Below are 18,070 nucleotides of genomic sequence, written 5' to 3' on the forward strand. Positions count from 1 at the left end.
ATATTATAAAGTTAGCTATATAGGATTTTCCAAATATAATAATCAATGGTTGGGGTCGTATTATCATAATATCCTACCTTACCTGCAGGGTGAAGGTGATACTAGCATGGTAACAAATTATAATTTAAGATTTAACATTCTCGACGTAACATTTTGAATAGAGATAGATTGCAATTATTAAGCATTACATATTTTAAAAAGATTTCAAATTTTGAATCATATCATCATGAGAGACACATAAATAAGGAGAAAAATAAAATTCTCCTTATTTTGTAACATCGAATCAGTTTGAAATTAAAATTAAAAAGTAGGTGCGACCACTTAAAATTTAATGCACTTGTGTTTTCGTTCAAGTCTTGAATACCATGCATGGTAAACAGATTATCTGTATGACACTCACAAAACTCAATTATGGCATTATCAAAGAAAAACCTGCACCATGATGACAGACACCCACCACTCTCAAAGTTAAGGTTGAGAAAAGGGGCTAAGGTGATCGTCTTCCTATGGTGATATATAAGTAGTTTTGAGCCTTTGAATGACAACAAGCACATTAAACATAAATAAATAAATAAATAATCAGACAATTTGTTGAGTACATAAGGTTATGATTAAGGCAAGGAAATAAATTGGTGCACAAGTAAAAGCAACTCGCTTTCTTACTTTGCTGTTTGCTTTTGGTTCCTTTTTTTACCGGTCAAAGTCATGGCTCCCCTATATCATAATTGGGATCTCAAATGTTTCTACTTATAAAAAAGGTGACATGGCTTCTTGGCCATGGCTCCTAAGTCTCCTACAATGAAATTATCTCTACCTTGAGGTAAATTTCTGAAATAATTAGGCATGCATGGGGCCTTTGCTGTTGTTAGAGGCGAGCAGTGATTGAATAGTAATTCTACTTCTTAAAAATGGTAGATAAAACAGTTGGTGTAGTTGATCTAAGTTGCACCAAACTCCTTTGACACATGTGGTAAGGAGCTTGAACTCTTTAACCAAAGATCTTGAGTTCGAGCCTTGTGAACAATATTGTAAAAATCAGACCGGACTTGCCAGGTCGACCCGGAATCCGTGAATCGATTATTTGACCGGTCCGGTTATCACATTGGATCGACTAAGTACCAGATCCAATGACCCGACCTGGTTTATTTAAAAATACATATTTCCAAAAAAAAAATTCCAAAAAAAAACATTCATAATTGACATATTTGAGTGATCTTTTGCTTATTGACTTACATAGGTTATGTATCTACAATACTAATATTATCTCAATTATGCACTATGCAGAGAATTTTGATTTGATCTATAATTAGATATGTTATTTACTGAATCTGGAACTCTAGTGTCACAAGCATTATATGATTGTTTGATTCTTTATTGGACAATAATATATAATTTATTATTTTTTCAGCTATTTGAGTATGTTTATAATTTTTTTAATATAAATTATAGATTTACATATAATCACCGGGTCATGCAGTTCAACCAGTGACCCACTGATTGAACCAGTAACCCAGTACCTCGACCGAGTCGATTTTAATAACATTGCCTGGGAATGGAAAAAAAGATTTGGGAGAGCCGCCCCCGAAGAGGTCCATTAGTACTCGATAGGGATTAATTTTCAATTACAGGGAGGAAACCCTTGAAATTACTCAAAAAAAAAAAAAAAAAAAAAAAAGAAGTTCAAATAGCCATACTTTCCAACTAGTCTTCTTTGTTCATTCCCTGGGTTAAAGTAAAATCATGTAAGGCTAGGGCCTAAGGCCCAATCATATGGAGCACATCCTCATGTTAAATTGCAATGCCACCCATTAAAATCCAGTCATGTATTTTATATTACTAAAATAAATTCAAAAAAACTTTCTTATATTTATATTTCAAGTAAATAAAATATTTTGACAATTACTAACCATCAATTATCAACTCGTTACTTGTTCATGCATTACACGAATTGTTTAAATTTATATATGATTATGAGTTTTTAATTTTTTTTAATTTTAATGCATGTTTGAAGTAATTTATGTTGTTTAACCAAAGTGTGAAGCAGAAAATCAATAGGGGAAAAATGGCAAGTTTCAAATGAGGATAGCTTGCACTTATTATTGGCCAGATTGAATGCAGTACTTCTTCCTTCCCAAAACTCATCCATGTGAGTGAACATATTTTTATTCCTCTTCTACAAGTATATATATTGAAGAAAAAAAGGGAAATGAAGTGATCATATGTCACTGCTTGAAGCATATCATATGAATGTAAATTGTTATGGTACACCTTATACTATTATTTATATATATATATATATATATATATATATATATATATTAGAAGCATCAGTTGTGAGTTGTGACTTGGCTCAAGGCAATGGCAGTCTTTGAACTGGAGGGTCGCCCCAAATGGTTGCTGATGAATTCCCCAGCCAACATGAGCTTTCCAAGATCAATGTTGGTTTTCACACCAATCCCATTCAGCATGTACACAACATCTTCAGTAGCTACATTTCCTGAAGCTCCCTTAGCATATGGACACCCACCAAGACCCGCAACAGAGGAATCCACTGTACTAATCCCCATCTGTTTAAATACAAATTGATATTCATTAATGATTGTTAAAGAGTGTTAGAGAAATATAATATAAAATCATTAATGTAATGGTTGTTTACAAAGAGTGCCAAAGGATGAAATGTAGACACGGTTTAAGCTTGCTTATAAAAATCTGAATCCTACGGAATTGAAACTCTTTGATTACCTACTTAAATGAAATAAGCAAAAACAAACTATGTTTTTAATTGAGATTAAATATTGGGTTGTAGATTGCTTCCATTAATTAACTTTAATTCAATGTCCAGGGCATCAATTAGTACTTTTATATATGCATAGAAAGAAATTCAATTATGTTTTATGGGTCCCATTGCAGAAAACTGTGTCAGTGGCAGACAAATTATTTTTCCATGTTTTATACACCAAAAGACAAGCAAGTCGAAAATCCTAATAGTTGTTGGGCCGTGCACGGGGGAGCTCATGGCGGGAAGAGACTGCCAACCATGAGTCAAGTGAGCAGTAACATTAGGTGGGTTGAGAACACCACAATTAAGTGGCTCGGAATACCACAATTCAACCCAAAACCTGAAGGTATTAAGTGCATGGGTCCTTCCACTTATATGGTGCTCACTTAGTCTATTCTTAACCAATGTGAAACTTTTTTCACTCAATCATTCAAACTTGGATTCCTCAACAATAGTTGATGACTTACTTGGAGGGATACAAGAATATTTGAAAGGGATTGCCCGTAAGTGTCATGGAAGTGGACAGCAAGCTTCTCTACTGGAACAACAGCCATTACAGCCAAAAGCATAGGAACTATAGTTCCTGTACATAACAGAATGAACAGATAACAACATGAATACAAAGATCATATTCAAGCATGGAGAACTTGAATTTTAAAGATGAAATAAAATTCATCCAACTCTTTACCAGGTGTTCCAACTCCAATTGTGTCACCAAGGGAGATTTCAAAGCAACCCATATCATATAGTTCTTTAGCAACATATGCCACCTTTGAGGGAGGAATTGGTCCTTCCACTGGGCATCCAACAACACATGATACATACCTATAATATTTCAATACAAAGAAACTAATTTGAATTTGGAATACACAGAATTTGTGTCAATTAAATTTACAATATCAAACAAAGGGACTTTCATGCATCCAACTATTAGACCTTGATCTGGTCACCTTTTAAATAAACCAAGAAAGGTCTTGCTCGATAAAAAAATAAAAAATAAAATGTAGCTTATAAAAATATTTTTTTATATATATATATTACTGTAGTTGCATCTGCATATGCATATTTCTGAAATACAGCAATAGATACCCTGGAAGAGTAGCATATAGAAATATTTTATCAATATGAAATATCTTATTCAGTAAATTCAAACAGGTACTGCCAAAATAACAAAGGAGAAATTGCAGGGCAGTAACTGCAACTCTTTCATAAGATATCAATCAAGAAAAAAAAAAAAAGTGGAAATTGATGAAACAAATGCATACTAACAAGTATTGAAGCGGACAATTATATGATGGAATCTGTTAAGAGTGTTAGTGTTAATCGTGTAGAAGTCCCACATTGAGTGTGTCTCGTTGTATTCTTCAATTGGTTTGCTATATAATAGCACCAATGTTTTGTAGTTGAATACAACAAGGATTACTATCATTTCCTCTTGTATCTATGATATTTAACATAGTATCTAGAGCCTAACAAAAGAAATCTTAATCCGTTTAACTTAGTTCTATTTTCCATAATTTCAATATGGTTATAGAGAGATATCACCCTCCTTGAGGGATTCCCGTTGCTATTTCTTTTTCGGGTTTTTCTTAGTATGCTCTGTGACTGCAGCTTAGACTGATCTGTCACATCAGAAAAGAATGATCCTTGGGAAGTTGTTGGGTTGACCACCGTTGTCGTTGACCGACCACCGTTGACCGCGTTGTCCACCGTTGACAGCCGTCTCCGGCGACTTTTCAGGTGACTTTTCCGATGACTTTCCGGCGACTTTTTCGGCGATCCACCACCGTCTCCGACGACTTTTCCGACGACCCACCGCCGTCTCCGGCGAATTTTCCGATTCCGCGAAGCTTTGTTTTTCTTTAATCTTCTTTCTTCCCAAGATGGAGTTTTTATACTATTCATCATCCATCTTGAGGGAGAGCACTGTCCAAGTTGCTGATGTTGTCTCCGCTGATGTTAATTCCGACACCGAAGTTCCTCTTGAGGGGGAGCACTGTCCATGTTGCTGATGGTCATTCCAGCACAATTGTCTTTGCCGATGATAATTCCGGCACTGTTTAAAAGTTCCTCTTGAGGGGGAGCACTGTCCATGTTGCCGATGGTCATTCTAGCACAATTGTCTTTGCCGATGATAATTCCGGCACTGTTTAGAAGTTCCTCTTGAGGGGGTGCACTGTCCATGTTGCTGATGGTCATTCCAGCACAATTGTCTTTGCCGATGATAATTCCAGCACTGTTTAGAAGTTCCTCTTGAGGGGGAGCATCGTCCATGTTGCTGATGGTCATTCCAGCACAATTGTCTTTGCCGATGATCATTCCGGCATTTTCCATGTTGATGTTCATTTCGACGCCATTTTTAGCACATTATTGATTTTTGGTTTCTCATTTAGGAGATTTATTTTGATGTTATGTTACTTGGTCTTTCTTGTAATAAGCTTGTAGCATAGTCAAGGGGAAACCACGGCTGCTCACCAACATTTAAATGAAATGTCTGAGAGGGATCTTGATGCTGATGTCCTGGTCAGCTCAGTTGTCTTTGCCGATGATAATTCCGGCACCATCCATGCTTTGCTGTCCATTCCAGCACTGTCTCTTTATCAGCTCTTCAGACTGATGGTCATTCCAGTTGATTTGTTGTACTTAGTCATTTCATTTCGTTGATGTAGCATTGTTGTTTTTGGTTCCTAATAAGAGTATTATTTATGTATCAAGCTTGTAGCATATGATCTATATGCTACAGCTTGAGGGGGAGTGTTAAGAGTGTTAGTGTTAATAGTGTAGAAGTCCCACATTGAGTGTGTCTCTTTGTATTCTTCAATTGGTTTGCTATATAATAGCACCAATGTTGTGTAGTTGAATACAACAAGGATTACTATCATTTCCTCTTGTATCTATGATATTCAACAGAATCTTAAAATAATTAAAAAGAAAATAAAATGCATACCCTCGAACAGGAATTAAGAGTTCTTTAGCAGCACGAGTAACAGCTCGATAACGAGCAAGACTCTCTTCAACACTACAATTAATGTTTGATTTGGAAAATGATTCAGAAGCTGATGCAAAAACAGCCACCTCTCTAGCACCTGCTGCTATAGCAGCTTCAAAACCCTATAGATGTAACAGGTCAGAGATCTGAATATAAATCTTCCTATTAATGGTTATTCTAATTTCTGATACATGTACCTTTAAATTAGGGGTCAGAACTGGCAATCTGATTCCTCCCAAGTTATGAACTGCTTGCATTACTTCCTTTGCATCAGCTAACTAGAAGACAAAGAAACAAAATGATTTAAAAAAAACATGGTCATGGAATGAATAAGAAAAGATGACAACTGTAAAAGTCATTCAAAATTCTATAGTTGAATTGGCTTTTATCCAATATGTCATCCATATTAAACATCTGTTGATCCATGGGATTGAGAACTAATGTCAGATAAATGCACCTTGGAGAAGTTTTACCACAACTATCATTCTTAAAAAACCATCAATACCAAGTTACAATAAATAAGGTAAAGGCTTTTATACCTGTGGGACCCATTTGGGAGATACAAAACTTGTAGCCTCAATAACAGATAACCCAGAAGTAGCAAGTCTATGAATCAATTCAATCTTTACAGCTGTAGGTACAATGTTCTTCTCATTTTGTAATCCATCCCTTGGACCAACTTCTACAATCTTCACAAACCTTGGTATACCTTTCAGAAACTGCATTGTGGCATTATCCAATTAAAAATTGTAAGTATGCTAATTACCAGCCAAATAAATATGATAAAATAAACCAGCAAAAGAAAGTTTGAAAATCTAATACATAATTGGAAATGCAAAGAGGAAAAATGTAAATAACTAATTTAATAGCTGAAAAATTAAACTTGAAACACAAAATATTGCAGCCACTGAATTACTTTATATGTAGAATCTTCCATATCTTTGTTATTGCACTTTAGACTACTATACTGGCAATCGGAGAATGAGTCATCAATCATTCCAAATTTCATTGAGTTCCTCCCTTTCTTCATAGTGTTTTGACTGAAGGAGTCATGTTGGGACAAGTTTCTTGTTTGTCTTTTCCATGGGAATGTCTCTGCTGTACACTCTTCATCATCTTCACTGCAAAATATACAGAAGGTTGTGTTATGGATATAGTGGCCAGGTAACAGATTAAATAATATGCGAAAACAATGATTATAATGTAAAAGAGGTTGCAATAATTGACTCACTTGCAGCTGTTAGATGTGCTACAACTTTGTCCTTCAAGCCAGCAGTTTCCCATGCCCAAGTTATCTACTCTGGGGCGACAAGCACTGGACGAGAACCTCTGAATCCTATCAATGGTACTCATGCTTGGCAACTTGTCAAGACCAAGTGGTTCCTCCAAACTTGACATGGTGAAGTAGGACGGATTATAGGGAACTGGTAAAAGATGTTTGAGAGTAAGTACTGTGCATTAAGAACTTATTTAAAGCCTTACTAGCTACTATTATGTCCAGATTGTAAGGGGATACATATTTTTTATCTGCATATTAAGTGTCCATTCATCTTCACAGTGAGATTTAATGGCAAGTAATACTCTTACGGCTTAAGGCTGTGCTTTGCAATCAGTTAAAATTGCAACATAAATCAGTTGCCCTTTGTAAAATCCATTTACTACAGATGATGCTATATCATATAAAAAAAGCATTGCAAGAACTGGTTTTGTAAAGTAAAATTCCATAGACAAAGAAAGGAAACAGAATCATAATCAGCTGCAATTGACTAAGGCTATGCTTGTCTGAACAGGTGGGAAATGTGGAGGGAAGTGAAAATGAAGTTTGATAGAAAATGTTTTAATTTTCAATCCTCAACTCCTTGCTGCACCGAAAGGGCAGAAAATCACTTTCAACTCACTTTCATGCTATAGGATTAGGTTGGAATGTAAATGAGTTGCACCCCACTTACAACATTCCCACATTTGTCTTATACTAAGCATGTGTTAAGTGATTTTCATTGCCCATTTTCCACCTACTCAAACAAGGATAGTCTTAGTCACAAAAAGGTAATCGCATATAATATATTCATCAGCCAGGTATATATCCTAGTATTCAATTTTCTAATAAGCTCATATAATTTTGCTTGTTTTGTTCGAATTATCTCAACATCAAGTGAAAGCTTCATTTTTTATTTTTTATTAATTCTAGAAGCATATAGTATCAAATGAGAAGATGTAGCCTTTTTAAGATCAAGAACATAAAAACTCTGCAAAACAAATATAGGCATTGTCTGTTTGTGATCATAAAGACAAATTGTGCTTCTGGGATTTTAAATTGTAGTTGTTTACAATTCACAAGAAAAACAAAGAGGCATAACTCACAGTTGAAAGTTGACACCCATCTCCAAAAAAATAAAAAATAAAATAAAAAATCATAAATAACAAGTAAAACAAGTAAAATGAATTAACCCAAAGCAAAAAGGCTCAAAAAGGAAACAACAATACTCAATGAACAGAAAAAAAAATCAATTTTTTTGTACTTTAGACTTTGATTGACAAATTCCCTTCTGACCCAAAAGAATAGAGAATGGAAAGAAGCAGACAGACCTGGAAAAATGGAGAAAGAATTAGAAGGAGGGGAATGGAAGAGGGAAACCCTAGAAATTGGGGGTAAATGGAGAGTGTGTAACTTAGGGAGAAGGTAGATGAAGAAGAAGGGTAGGAAGGAGAAGGTGAACGTGAGGACGGACTTACTTTGAATTTAATAAAGATAGAGGAGAGGGACTAGTTTTCTGTTTTCGGTTGGTAGTTAGTTGCTATGTTCTTTCCCCGGTTTTTTTTTTTACAAAAAAATAATTTATTTTTCTGTTTTCTTCAAATGTCTCATAATTTTGGATCTTTGAAGTTTGAACATAGATTGATTATGTGATCTTTCATTTTTTATTTTATTTTTTATTTTTTGGACATTTCTTTCATGTTTTTCAGTTTTTCTATTTCTACACAAAAAGTGAAAAGGAGAGTGTTAGATATTATTCCTAGTAGTTGTTCTTGTTCGGCAACTACCACCAACCAACTACTAGGAATGAAGGGTCACGGTCAACATCCATTATGCAATTTTTAAATGGGAAAATTAATGGCAAATACGGCCAGCAATGATTATTTAATTTTAAGACACGAAAAAGTTTAAATTATTAATAGAGACATACAATTTTTTTTAAAAAAAAATATATTATTAAATTTACGTAATTAGTAAAAGTATTCTTATATGAACAATTTCTGTTTGCTGATAGGTTAATAGAAATAACAAAAAATTATATGTTAAATATACAAAGTTAGAAAAAATTATAAAAAATAATTAGTTTTTGTTTTGTAACTTTTTATTTGAATTGCTGAGCGTGATCGAGAAGTACCTTTTTTATCCTTCTCAACTATCAGCTAAACCAAAATAGGACAACAGAAACAAAAGGCCAACTAAGTACATGAGTCAACATTCACTATATGCAAATATATTAATGAGGGTTTCAAGCAAATTGTTAAAAAAAATTAAAATTTGAAATATTAAATTAAATGTAAAAAATTTAACATATTAAAATTTAAATATTATTTGATTTTTGTTTCTTAACAAATACCCTTGAAACACTTGTTACTGAAATTCTTATTTAAATCGTCGTGCCTAACACCTTTTCTTGGCTCAATGAATAATTAAGTTAAATAAATAAATTTATTATTTTATACAATATAGTTCTTCCTGTTCCTAGTATTGCTGTATGTGTGAAATTTTTTTATTAGGTTACGTTACAAAATAAAATATCTTGCTCTTTTAATTTCTTATTATGAAAATGAAGTTTACTTTTATTTTTATACTTATAATTGAAAATTTTAGAAAACTTTCAAACTTAATATCGTTAATTAATAGTATAAAATAAAATATGTGAAATTTTTTTATGTGAAAACTTCAGCGATACGTTTCAAACTTCCTAGTATCGCTGTATATGTGAAATTTTTTTATTAGGTTACGTTACAAAATAAAATATCTTGCTCTTTTAATTTCTTATTATGAAAATGAAAATGAAAATGAAGTTTAATTTTATTTTTATACTTATAATTGAAAGTTTCAAAAAACTTTCAAACTTAATATCGTTAATTAATGAGATTTGCATTTATCATTTAACATGACACAAAAAAGTTTCTTACACACACAACATTTTGTGGAGCTCACACTTTTTGAAGAAAAAAAATTACGGCATGCAAAACGAATCTTTATAATATTACACAATCACTTTTCAAACTACATAACTCTTATAAAACCCTTAATTAATAGTGAATGAATATTGAGTTCGCTAGACGAAAAACAAAAGATATGGTATGAAAAATGTATTGAAATTTATTAATTGAATAGACAATGAGGCATTCATTGGAGAAAATTATAATAGTTAGTAGGATTTAAATTGAATCATTTAGCCCTTGATGTTTACAATATCTTTGTCATTGTATTTAATTACTTTATGATTTTTTTTTTTTTGAAAACTAATTACTTTATGAATTGAACATATAAAAAGACGTGAAAGACACATCAAAAGATGCACGGTACATCAGTTTACGAAGAACAATATAAATTCTATTTTGTAAGTGTAATATTTGAGGAAAAATAATAATAAAAATAATAGTATATATTTTTAGGGTTTGATGTTTGTCATTTTAAATGACATAAGTTATGTCATTTTAGGAGAGATAGACACAAGAAATGAAAATCATGGGAGAGAAAGTGGGTGATTTTTTTTTAATTTAAATTTTAAATAAAAAATAATTTCTTGTGTCTATCTCTCTCTTAAAATGATATAACTTTATGTTATTTAAAATGACAAACATTTTTTCCATATTTTTATGTGTATCGTAATATTAAATACAAAAGATAAGAATGAGTCAGACATGAATCAACAATATCATATTTAATAAATAAAAATTAGTCAATCACTAATTAACAATATACTATCTAATAAATACAAGAGTAAATATCTTTTTGGGTCCTTAACAAAAATATGGAACCCATTTTAATCCCATAAAAAAAGTATCTATATTAGTCCTTTTTGAAGGAGTAATGTAGGTTTTTTTTGAATTTCTGAGAGACTATAATTTCAAAGAACTCGAATTTCAAAAAGGCCGCAAATCGACTTTTTTGTTCTGAGGGATTAAAATGAGTTTCATATTTCTTGTTGAGAAACCAAAAGGGGTATTTACTCTAGATACAATAGATAAGCCCATATTATGAACCCAACTTGGGAAGAAAAACTTTAACTATAAATAGGAGCTTAATATAATCAAATCAAATCACTCTCATTCTCTGCACCTGTCCATTTTTCTTCTCATTTTTCTTCTTATTCCCAACCATTTTCAATTTATATTGTTATTATTTTTTCCTTTTTCCTCTCAAGATAAAGATGAGTCAAGCTCATATCATGAGCCCAACTTGGGAAGAACGGATAACATTATTGTCACATCATATAATATCGAAGGCATGAATCATAAGGTATCATATAATATCAAAGGCATGAATCATAAGGTATCATATAATATCGAATGCATGAATCATAAGGTTGTGTTCATCACTTTCAGGACATCCAAAAGCTATTTTTTCACCATTATTTTATCACAATCACCCATAATTAAAAGAATTCAATCTTGTAACAAATCACATATTTGGAAAATTTCCTTAGAGAGTATCAAATCCCAAATCACACATAATCCATTATCCAATCATCTTATCAAGAATAAAATTCATATTACACATTATCAATTATCCATAGTCTCTCCACTTATTATAATTAAAGAATTAGGATTATACCAAAATTATATAATTAATGTTGTTATTTTCTAGAGGTAAAAATTAAACCCAACAATGTTCATATATAATTAACCTACGATTTCTTAGAGGTCAAAATAAAATCCAATAAAATTCTCAACAATATATAATTAACCTATAATACCCTAAGGATCGATAACAATTTTAATATAAAACTACCCAGTGATACCCTAAGGTGGTGTTTGGTATAAGGGTATCAGAAGGATTACCGGTAAACCTTCTTTGGTAAACATCGATTCTCATGTTTGGTAGAAGTATCAAAAATCAATTCCTGGGTATCCAAGCTTTACCGGTAAAGCATTTTACAAAGAAAAATTATTGTTTGGATTACAAAAAAATTAGGCGATTTTCATGATTACTGAGAGAAGGGAAATCAGATAACATATTTTTGAGACAATAATACCCCCCAACACACATCAATATATATTACTAGTAATATTTTACTCACAACTAAACATATACTTAGTAAAATTATTAAATATTTCCGGTAATTTTTATGTCTACCAAACAACTTTTTTATATCATTCCCAGTCAATTGAATTTCTTTGTATATTATTGGATATCATGATTCCCGGACACAAAAAAATTTCTCTTGTACCAAATACACCCTAAGGATCAAGTTTTATGTATAACAAATTTCAAATAAAACCATCCTACGATTTCCTAAGAATTAGGATTAACTAGACTCCGAATTTCCTAAGAAATTGGATTAACTAGACTCCGTGTTTGAAGGTTTTTTTTGGAAGAAGAGCGATTCATTAGGATTCCCAAGAATTAGGATTAACTAGACTACATGTTTGAAGGTTTCCTTGGAAGAAGAGAGATTCGTGAGGGGAAGTGCAATTGGTAGCTAAGAAAAAAATAATAACAATAGAAATTGAAAAGGGTTGGAAATAAGAAGAAAAAAGGAGAAGGGAAATGAAGAGGTGTAGAAAATGGAAGTGATTTGGTTTAATTAGGTTAAGTTCATATTTATACTTGAAGTTTTCCTTCCCGAAATAGGCTCGTGATATGGGCTTAACTCATCATCTTTATCTATTATATTTATTAGATAAAATATTGATGACTCGTAACTACCTCATTCTTATCTTTTGTATTTAATATTATGATATACATAAGGTATATACTATTTTTTTATTACTATTATTATTAATTTTATTTTACTATTTTTCCTGGAATATTACAGTAAGCTGCTATTATCAAGTAAAATCCCACACATTATATTTTGTGAGCTTCTATTATAAAACTAAAATCCCACAACCGAACTACTACTACGGGTGATTTTTTTGATTTGGTTTTGGTGTAGCAAAAATCAACAACAAAAGTAAAATACACCATTAATGTGACTTTGATAGTTTGGTGGCGAACTAACATATTCAAATCAAATACTCAACTTCAAGGTCTCTTTATGTTCGCCAAGTTGTTTATAAGATACTAAATGCCTGGATATCTTGAATTTTCGGATATATATATATCTTTCCAGGACATAAACATAGACATTCAAGATATATTAAATAATCAATCAAATATCTCACATAGAGCTGTGAGCATATCAGTATAACAAATTATCACTAAACAAGAGTTTAGCTTTTAATTTCTAAAATTAGTATTGTTATTTGATAATTCTTCAATAAAACTGCTTCATAAGTGATCAGCATAAGTAACTGATTCTTGATTGTTTTAATTATCTTATGAGTATTCTTATTTTATAATATTGAATACATACCTGCTTCATAACCAATCCACATAAGTAACTAGTTCTTGATTATCTTGTTTTCCATGGTAAAATAAGAAAGACAGGAGTGACGAGTGTGATTCTCTTTATTACCAAGTCTCTTCTTATTTGGTTTGTAGAGACAAATATCATACATCTGACAAATTATTCTGTCTACCCTCTCTCAAATTAATGTAATATTTATCTCTGTTTTTAATTTTCGCAACCTTAGACCCTATAATTTATTTTATAGACCATCCCAAGTCCCAACAGTCACAAACTAATGCCACAGTTTTAGTTCTTTTGCACATGCAGATTTAAATGTAGTTATGGGTATTATTTAAGAAATGAACTCCCTCACTTGCATGATTATACATTCTATAATTCTAAAACAATAGGATTCAAGTCCAGCTTTTAGGCAATAAAAAACATGAAAGTTCAAACAAGTGAACAGGTTTTTCTTAAGAAAAAAGAAGAGGAGAATAATTACCAAAAAAAAAAAGAGAGGAGAAGAGGGTGGAAGAACACTAGTTGTTCACAATACAATATAGTAAATAATTACTACTCAAAATGTCACAGTTTAACAGATAATTAATTTGACAAATAATTTGATACATTATAAAAGAATTACAATTGCTGATTGTTGAATCACAAGGAAATATCGGATGCTTGCATGTAATTCTTTCGAACTCTAGGATGAGTTTATGAAGCTTCGAGCAGCATCTAAATTCAACTCTTCATAAACCTAAATATATTGGGGAAAAAAATTAAAACAAGAAAAGAAATTTTCATCTATTATTTCATGAGAAACATTTGAGATTTTTTTTATTTTATTTTTTCATTTTCTGTAATTCCATGGAGAAAATGTATTATTTTCTATATTTGTGGCAAAACATGTAAAATGATCTTAAGTTTCTGCAGTTTACAAAATTATTTTCCTAATCGAAAAAAGAAAATCCTTCAAGAAGACCCCTAAAAAGGAAAACTGCATTTCATAAATAAATATCTTTTTATGGATGCATAATTTTTTCACACAATAAATTTTTTTGGCTTCACCAAAAATGCTTTCCACAAACTACCTTCTACAAAATATATCTTCATTAATATTTTCTATGAAACAATAGCCTAAATGACACAATTACTTTGCACATACCAGTTTCTTATGAATTTGTTGGAATGCCTTGGAAAATCTCTCCGCTTCTTCTGTGCCAACCTGTTGGAACATTAGAACCAATGAGCTGAGAGCCTCATTAACAAACACTGGTAAATCATAAATGACATAAATCCTCTGAAAAATCACCATCAAAGTTATCGCAGAGATACTATGAAATACCAGCTCCCCATGCCCCTCCATTTTTTTTCTATTTTTTCTCTAACATCTGTGTGCAGTGTGTGTAACAATCTAGGTTTAACCTAGAACCCTGACAAACAGGTTCATGGAAAAGAGAAAATGCTGAAAACTAAAAACTGTCCATACAAAGAAATGTCACTTAGAATGCTTCTCTCCAATAACAACAAAATCCTTTTCCCCATTACGTTAGAATGCTCATCTCCTATCTTTACAAAATCATCAAAATAAAGGTCCATCCTTAAATGAAATTTTCAACTGAGCATGGAAATCAAGCCTACTACGTCAGGAAGGAATAACGCAAAGCCTCAACTTATTTATTGCATCCCATATGGTACAAGCAATAAAAAAACATTTTTTAATAAAGTGAAGATACAGAATTAGGGTTTTATCAACTAAGAAAATAATAACTAAGGCATAAATGAAAATCGATGTATCTCTCCCTCCATCCAACACTCTTTACGCAAAGTAAGTTAAACTGGGCTGAAAGTGTGGTCAGAGAAAGAAACCTTTAGAATTGAATATAAAAGAAAATCCGCATAGGTTTGCAATCAGTTTCAATTAAAAGTTTATATAATCAGCTTCAATCTTCTGAGGTTAAAGCCGATTATTCTTGTATAGATTCGAAAAGTAAGGAAGGACTTCAACAAGGGCATAAGAAAATTTCCAATAAACATGCACTTTGTTTCCGTTTTAATAATTTTAACAATGAAGCTAATTCTAATACAATACCAGTATGCAAATACTAACAAATTGGTGAATTTCAAAATACCTTCCTAGCGACCTCTGACTTTAGCTTACTCCAAAATGAATCTGTAGGTTTAAAGAATTCACATCAACACAGCATTAATTTTGAAAACACAATTGTGTAGATTGTTATAAGAAATAAAAAAATAATTCACTAATTGCCAAGTAACTCGTGAACTTCGATGCACTTCCTAGAAAAATAAAGTTGATCAAAATGTCCCTATGTAACTAGACAGATTAAATTTGACCAATTATAAAGGTTATATGTGATACCATGTTGGTTAATTCCTTGATTCTCCAAGTCCTTATCCCTTTCATCCCATGCATCTTGCCATTCCTTTAGCTGCAGTGACAAGTTTGTTAGCTAGCATTAAATATATATACATACATAAACATATACAGCAGTTTCAACACTTCTACCTCATCGCTTGCAGACCCAGATGCCAATTGTCTGGATGATGCTGGTTCTGCCTGAAATTAAACAGTCGTCAATTTGGTACCTAAATGCTTTCTCAAATATATAATTTTGTAAATTATTTAGGCTAAAATTTAAAAAGTGGATCTTTCATTATATTGTTTCAGAGCATGCTGTGGGAATCTGTATTTCAAACTCACAAAATAATTTTGTGATGTACTGTAATGATCCCTCAAACAAAAGCACAACAAGGAGAGATGGTTTAGATTTAAATAAGTTCAAATTGCTTTAACAAGGTTCGGAAGTTGGTAAAAAAGCCAACACAAATATTTTTCAAATTTCAATAAAATAAGATATTTTATTAGGAAAAAGATAAAGAATGCACAAAGGGATGGAGTATAAAAAAAAGAAAAGAAAAGAATGCAACAAAAGATGGAACTTGAAAAGGCAGAAGAGCTCTCCAATATGGCTGCATCCATAAAAGAGAGACTCCCTTGAAGAAAACCGCGAGAAATAGAATCCATAAAAACATTACCCCATAATAGCAACATAGAGATGGATATATCCTAAAGTATAGAAGTAATCCACACAAACCAAATACACCATAGACAATGTAAACACTGCACACCTCCAAAGAATTTTATCCTCATTGCTCCAGCCAAAGCATCTAACTTCAATGCCTAGTTGAAACTGACCACACTATTTCATACAATTTCTTTTGCATCAATTAGTGTACAGTTGAATTCCCCCACCTCACTACTGAAACCATATCCTTACTTATCAAATCCAACCAATTCATGTTTGGACCCTGTTAAGGTCTCATACTAGACTCCTCTCATATATTGTGGTAATAATTCCATCCTTTCTGTTGCATCCACCTCAAATTTCCAAATGACCTCAGACACTACAAATTACACCAATCTGAAACTACGGGTATATTACTACTGTATTAGAGAGAAGCAGCCACGAAAATCACAATATGGGTTTCTGAAAAATCGAAACTTTAACCAACAGGTGAATGAGATTGCTGATGTTGAGTAACAGAAATCAATATTCAAGAAGAACCCATCAAATTCGAAACCCTAAATACACAAACACAAGGAAGAGAGAGAGAGAAGTACACAGTAATCGCGAGAACGAATAACCGGGAAGAGTTCGAGAAGGCGTTGAAATTCAGCTTCATCCATGGTTGACTGCTTAACTGCTACTACAAACCCTTCTTATCGGAGAATGCAGAAACAGCCCCACCCAAATTACTTATTCATATCTGTAATTCATGGGTTAAACATACACACAAAAAAGTTTCTTACACACACATAGTATTTTGTGGAGTCCACATTTTTTGAAGCAAATAAATAAAAAAATTACAGCACGCAAAACGAATCTCTATAACATTACACAATTACTTTTTTTACAACATAACTCTTATAAAATTCATAATTTATTTTTTAAAAGTATGTATATAATTTAGTGAAAAATATATTTCGCCATATTTAATTCAAGAAATCCGGCAAAAAAAATTTAAAATATCACAATTTAAATAAATAATTATAAATATATATTTGTTTTTATACTATTTACGAATATATTACAAGATCTCACGTCTTAATTGAGTATTACCGGTCACGCCTGACCTCACTCAGGTGTGAGCGCCAGGTACGTCCCACTTAAGCATGACCACTCACGCCCTAGCCAAGCATGAGTTGATCTATATAAATTCTTTTTTTTTTAACATTTTACCATTTCACTCTCTCTCTCTAACAATATATATGTTATGGGTTTTATAAGAGTTATGTTGTAAGAAAAGTGATTGTGTAATGTTATAGAGATTCGTTTTGCGTGCCTTAATTTTTTATTTATTTTTTTGTTTTAAAAAGTGTGGGTCCCACAAAATGTTGTGAGTGTAGGAAAGTTTGTTGTGTTATGTTAAAGGATAAAACGAAAACCCATATGTTATACTAGAGACATATTAAGTCATTAGTAACGTAGGAATTATTTAGTGACTTAGGAATATGTTAGTGACTTAGAAACTACTTGATGACCTAGGAATTTATTAGTGACTTAGGAATTAATTTGGTAGTTGCATAGAGATTTTTGTTTGACTTAGTAAATTGATAGTGACTTAGGTTTTGATTAGTGACCTAGAACAATTATTAGTAATTATTATATATGCATACGTTAGCATCCTCAGCCAGAAGAAGTTCTTCCATTGCGATATTTTCACCATCCTCATCATCAT

At 32.0% G+C, this 18,070-nt stretch overlaps 2 protein-coding genes across 2 annotated transcripts; both read right to left on the minus strand.

Moving 5' to 3' along the window:
* Positions 1-2,218: 2,218 nt before the first annotated feature.
* LOC133315048 (hydroxymethylglutaryl-CoA lyase, mitochondrial-like) lies at positions 2,219-8,485 on the minus strand. Its single transcript, XM_061516594.1, has 9 exons — positions 8,355-8,485; positions 7,000-7,192; positions 6,685-6,889; positions 6,308-6,487; positions 5,966-6,046; positions 5,727-5,890; positions 3,468-3,604; positions 3,247-3,362; positions 2,219-2,567 (listed from the first exon to the last, which is right to left on the minus strand). Exons 2-9 carry the CDS (start codon positions 7,164-7,166, stop codon positions 2,328-2,330), a joined length of 1,290 nt encoding a protein of 429 aa, XP_061372578.1. The 5' UTR covers positions 7,167-7,192; positions 8,355-8,485; the 3' UTR covers positions 2,219-2,327.
* Positions 8,486-13,804: 5,319 nt separating this feature from the next.
* LOC133315051 (uncharacterized) lies at positions 13,805-17,082 on the minus strand. The gene is made up of 6 exons (XM_061516596.1): positions 16,953-17,082; positions 15,837-15,887; positions 15,690-15,759; positions 15,442-15,482; positions 14,475-14,534; positions 13,805-14,066 (listed from the first exon to the last, which is right to left on the minus strand). Exons 1-6 carry the CDS (start codon positions 17,016-17,018, stop codon positions 14,013-14,015), a joined length of 342 nt encoding a protein of 113 aa, XP_061372580.1. The 5' UTR covers positions 17,019-17,082; the 3' UTR covers positions 13,805-14,012.
* Positions 17,083-18,070: the final 988 nt, after the last annotated feature.

The sequence above is a fragment of the Gastrolobium bilobum genome, unplaced genomic scaffold (assembly GCF_033153095.1).
Source record: "Gastrolobium bilobum isolate Gb01-03AN ecotype WA unplaced genomic scaffold, APGP_CSIRO_Gbil_v1 utg9008, whole genome shotgun sequence".
NCBI classification, from domain to species: Eukaryota; Viridiplantae; Streptophyta; class Magnoliopsida; order Fabales; family Fabaceae; genus Gastrolobium; species Gastrolobium bilobum.